Source organism: Eschrichtius robustus, chromosome X, assembly GCF_028021215.1.
Source record: "Eschrichtius robustus isolate mEscRob2 chromosome X, mEscRob2.pri, whole genome shotgun sequence".
NCBI lineage: Eukaryota > Metazoa > Chordata > Mammalia > Artiodactyla > Eschrichtiidae > Eschrichtius > Eschrichtius robustus.
Window position 1 is genome coordinate 111,123,237 of NC_090845.1, and position 2,758 is coordinate 111,125,994.

General features: G+C 60.4%; 1 protein-coding gene across 1 annotated transcript; it reads right to left on the reverse strand.

The window, feature by feature from the left end:
* Positions 1-766: 766 nt before the first annotated feature.
* On the reverse strand, positions 767-2,110 carry LOC137756990 (DDB1- and CUL4-associated factor 12-like protein 2). Its single transcript, XM_068533570.1, has one exon. The coding sequence runs from the start codon at positions 2,108-2,110 to the stop codon at positions 767-769; it is 1,344 nt and encodes a 447-aa protein (XP_068389671.1).
* Positions 2,111-2,758: the final 648 nt, after the last annotated feature.

Here is a 2,758-nt window from a genome sequence, read left to right on the forward strand (position 1 = left end):
GATTAGGTTTTCAGATTAACTCTGAACATTCAATCAGCAGAACCCCTGCGTTCCTAAAGTGTTCTGACCAAATGAGATTCTGGTACAAAAAACAAGATTGTATAACAACTTGTTTTTCAAAGTGAATGAAGTTTTTAAAAAGCTTGTTTAGCACCAACAACTTACAAACTAAAAACATGAAGACTACAATTTGCAAATGGAATGCTTCCAAAAGCCGGTAATCTAGAACTTGGAATGTATCCTCCCACTGGAACAATGCTATAAAACGACAGCTAGCTTTTCAGAACAGATGTACAAACTGTTTTTAAGAGTGTTCTTAATATACCATCTATCTGCAATGAAAAATAACGAAAACAGCATCATCGTAATACTGGTAACAAAAAAATAATAAAAGAAAAAGAAAATATACATAATTGCAAAACCATGACTGCCTGGCCTTCAAGAGAGAGAATATGTAAATGACTCAAAGAGTGAACAGATCTAAGAATTAGTCAAAAATTTTTGTATAATTCAAAACAATAGTGTTGGACAGGTGTAGAAAAGTATTAAAGCAAAGTTTTGACTGCCTGAAGGACACCTCACTCTCTAGCCCGCCCTCTCTCTTTCTTTCTCTCTTTGCGTAACACACTGAGCAGAGGTAAGTTGGGCCCTTTCCACCTGGAAGATAAAAGCCACACAGAGTAAAAGCACAAACACAGAGTGAAGGAGGAAAGCGAGAGGGCACTGGAAGGTGTATCTGGGCACTTTGACGACACGGAGGCCAGCCTTAGCTCCAGAGGCCTGCATAGTTCCCGTGGAGGCCGGAAGGGAGAGGCCCCCCAGCGGCGAAGAGCTTCATCTCGGGCCAGTTGTAGCAGTGGGTGTAGAGCGCGTTGGGGAACTCACCGATGCCACCGAAGTAGTTCACCCACAGGTCATCGTGGTTGAGCCAGCCTCTGCCACAGGTGAGCTTGAGCTTCCTCCTCGCGGGCCCCGGAGAGAAGTGCGGGCTGGCCGAGGCCCTCTCCTCCAGGAACTTCTGCGCGCGGATGTCATAGAAGAGCAGGGAGCCGTGGCCCGTGCCCACGGTGACGATGTGCTGGTAGAAGCTCAGGGAGCGCACACCCGTGCCGCCCTCTCGGGAGCACAGGGGCTGGATGTTCTGGTGACCCTGGCGCAGATCCAGGAAGGAGACGTGGGACTGGGAGCCCACCGCGTACAGGGCCAACTCATCGCAGTAGGTCAGGCACACGTTCTCTCGGCAGCAGGGCAGCCTGATGGACAGCAGCCTGGACAGGTTGCTCCCGGCTTTCCACAGGTGGAAGTAGCCGTCCAGGGACACGGCTCCCAGCTCCTGGTTCCTGCCGCTGAAGGCCAGGGCCCGCACCTTGCGGTTACTGGGGTTGGTGCTGGCCCTGGGGATGGTCTCCACGTCACTGGGACGGATGTGGGCGTACACGGGGAGGCCCGCGTCGTTGTGCCAGGCGATGCTGCCGTGGGACATGTCAGGGTCCGTCCTCCAGAGCGCCACGGTGCCGTCGCGGGAGCCGCTCACGGCCACCGTGTCGCTCATCCAGGCGATGGCGAAGATCCAGTCCTTGTGGCCGTGGCGGTCGCCCAGGCACACGGGATCCAGCGTGGGCAGCTGGTAGACGGCCAGGCTGTTGGGGTTCTCGCCCCCGGTGGCCAGAAGCGTCTTGGAGGGATTCAGCTGGATGGCGTGGATGCCGCAGCTCGGCTGGGCGCGGGCCGAGCCGGGCCCGCGGTCCCGCATCAGGGGGATGCGCGTGATCTGGCCCGATTGCACGTCCACCACGAAGAGCGTGTTGCACTTGGTGCCGCACACCACCTGCCTGGCGTTCAGCCACTGCGACGCGAACACCTTGTTGAGCGTGCCCAGCGCCAGCTCGCGCTCCCTCAGCAGCTCGGGCAGCTTCTGCACCGCGTAGCCGCGCAGCTCCCCCTCGAAGCCCGGGAGCCCGGCGCGGCCCCGCGCGCCCACCTCGCGGCCCTTCAGGTAGTGCAGCAGCGAGCGCCGCGCCGCCGGCCGCTTGGGCTTCTTGGGAGGCAGCGGCCCCTCCCCGTCCGCCGGCGCTTTCCGCTTCCTGCTACCTGTTTGCCGCGGGGCCATGGTGGGCGGCGGGCGAGTGGCGGCGGCTGGGACGGCGGCGTCGGCCGGGGGCCGGGGCGGCCGCGGGGCGCGGAGCCAACAGAGTCCGGGGCGCGGCGGCGACGGAGGCGAGGGCGGCCGGGCCGGGCGAGGAGAGGTGGCCGGGGGAGCGGAGCGCAGGCGGCGCGTGGCGGCGAGGGCGGCGGCGGCGGCGCGGATCAAGGCGAGGGCGGGAAGGGCGGCCGGCGGCGCGGCGGGAGCGAAGTCGGTGTGGGACAAAGACGACGCGGGGGGCGAGTGTGAGGGGGCGGAGGCGGCGGGAGGGGCGGGCGGGAGCTGGTGGGAGGGAGGACACGCCGGCAGCGGGGATGGATTTGTTGGGCCTGGGATGTGCTGGGGGCCCCGCCCCAGGACCCCGAGCTGGCCATGTGCTCCTGACCTAGATCCCCACTAAATGACTCGGGATATTTTGCCACTCTTAGGACAGCAGCCGGGCAGCCCCTCTGCTGGAACCTAAACAGTTTCAACCAAATAGATGCACATATATTTTTTCTCCTCAAATTGAGGTCTCGGAGCTCCTGCACCGCAGTGGCCTGAAGGATGCCTTCCGAATGCAGATCCCCGGGGCCCCACACTCTGGTCAGGGAGATGTCTGGGACACCTTGATCA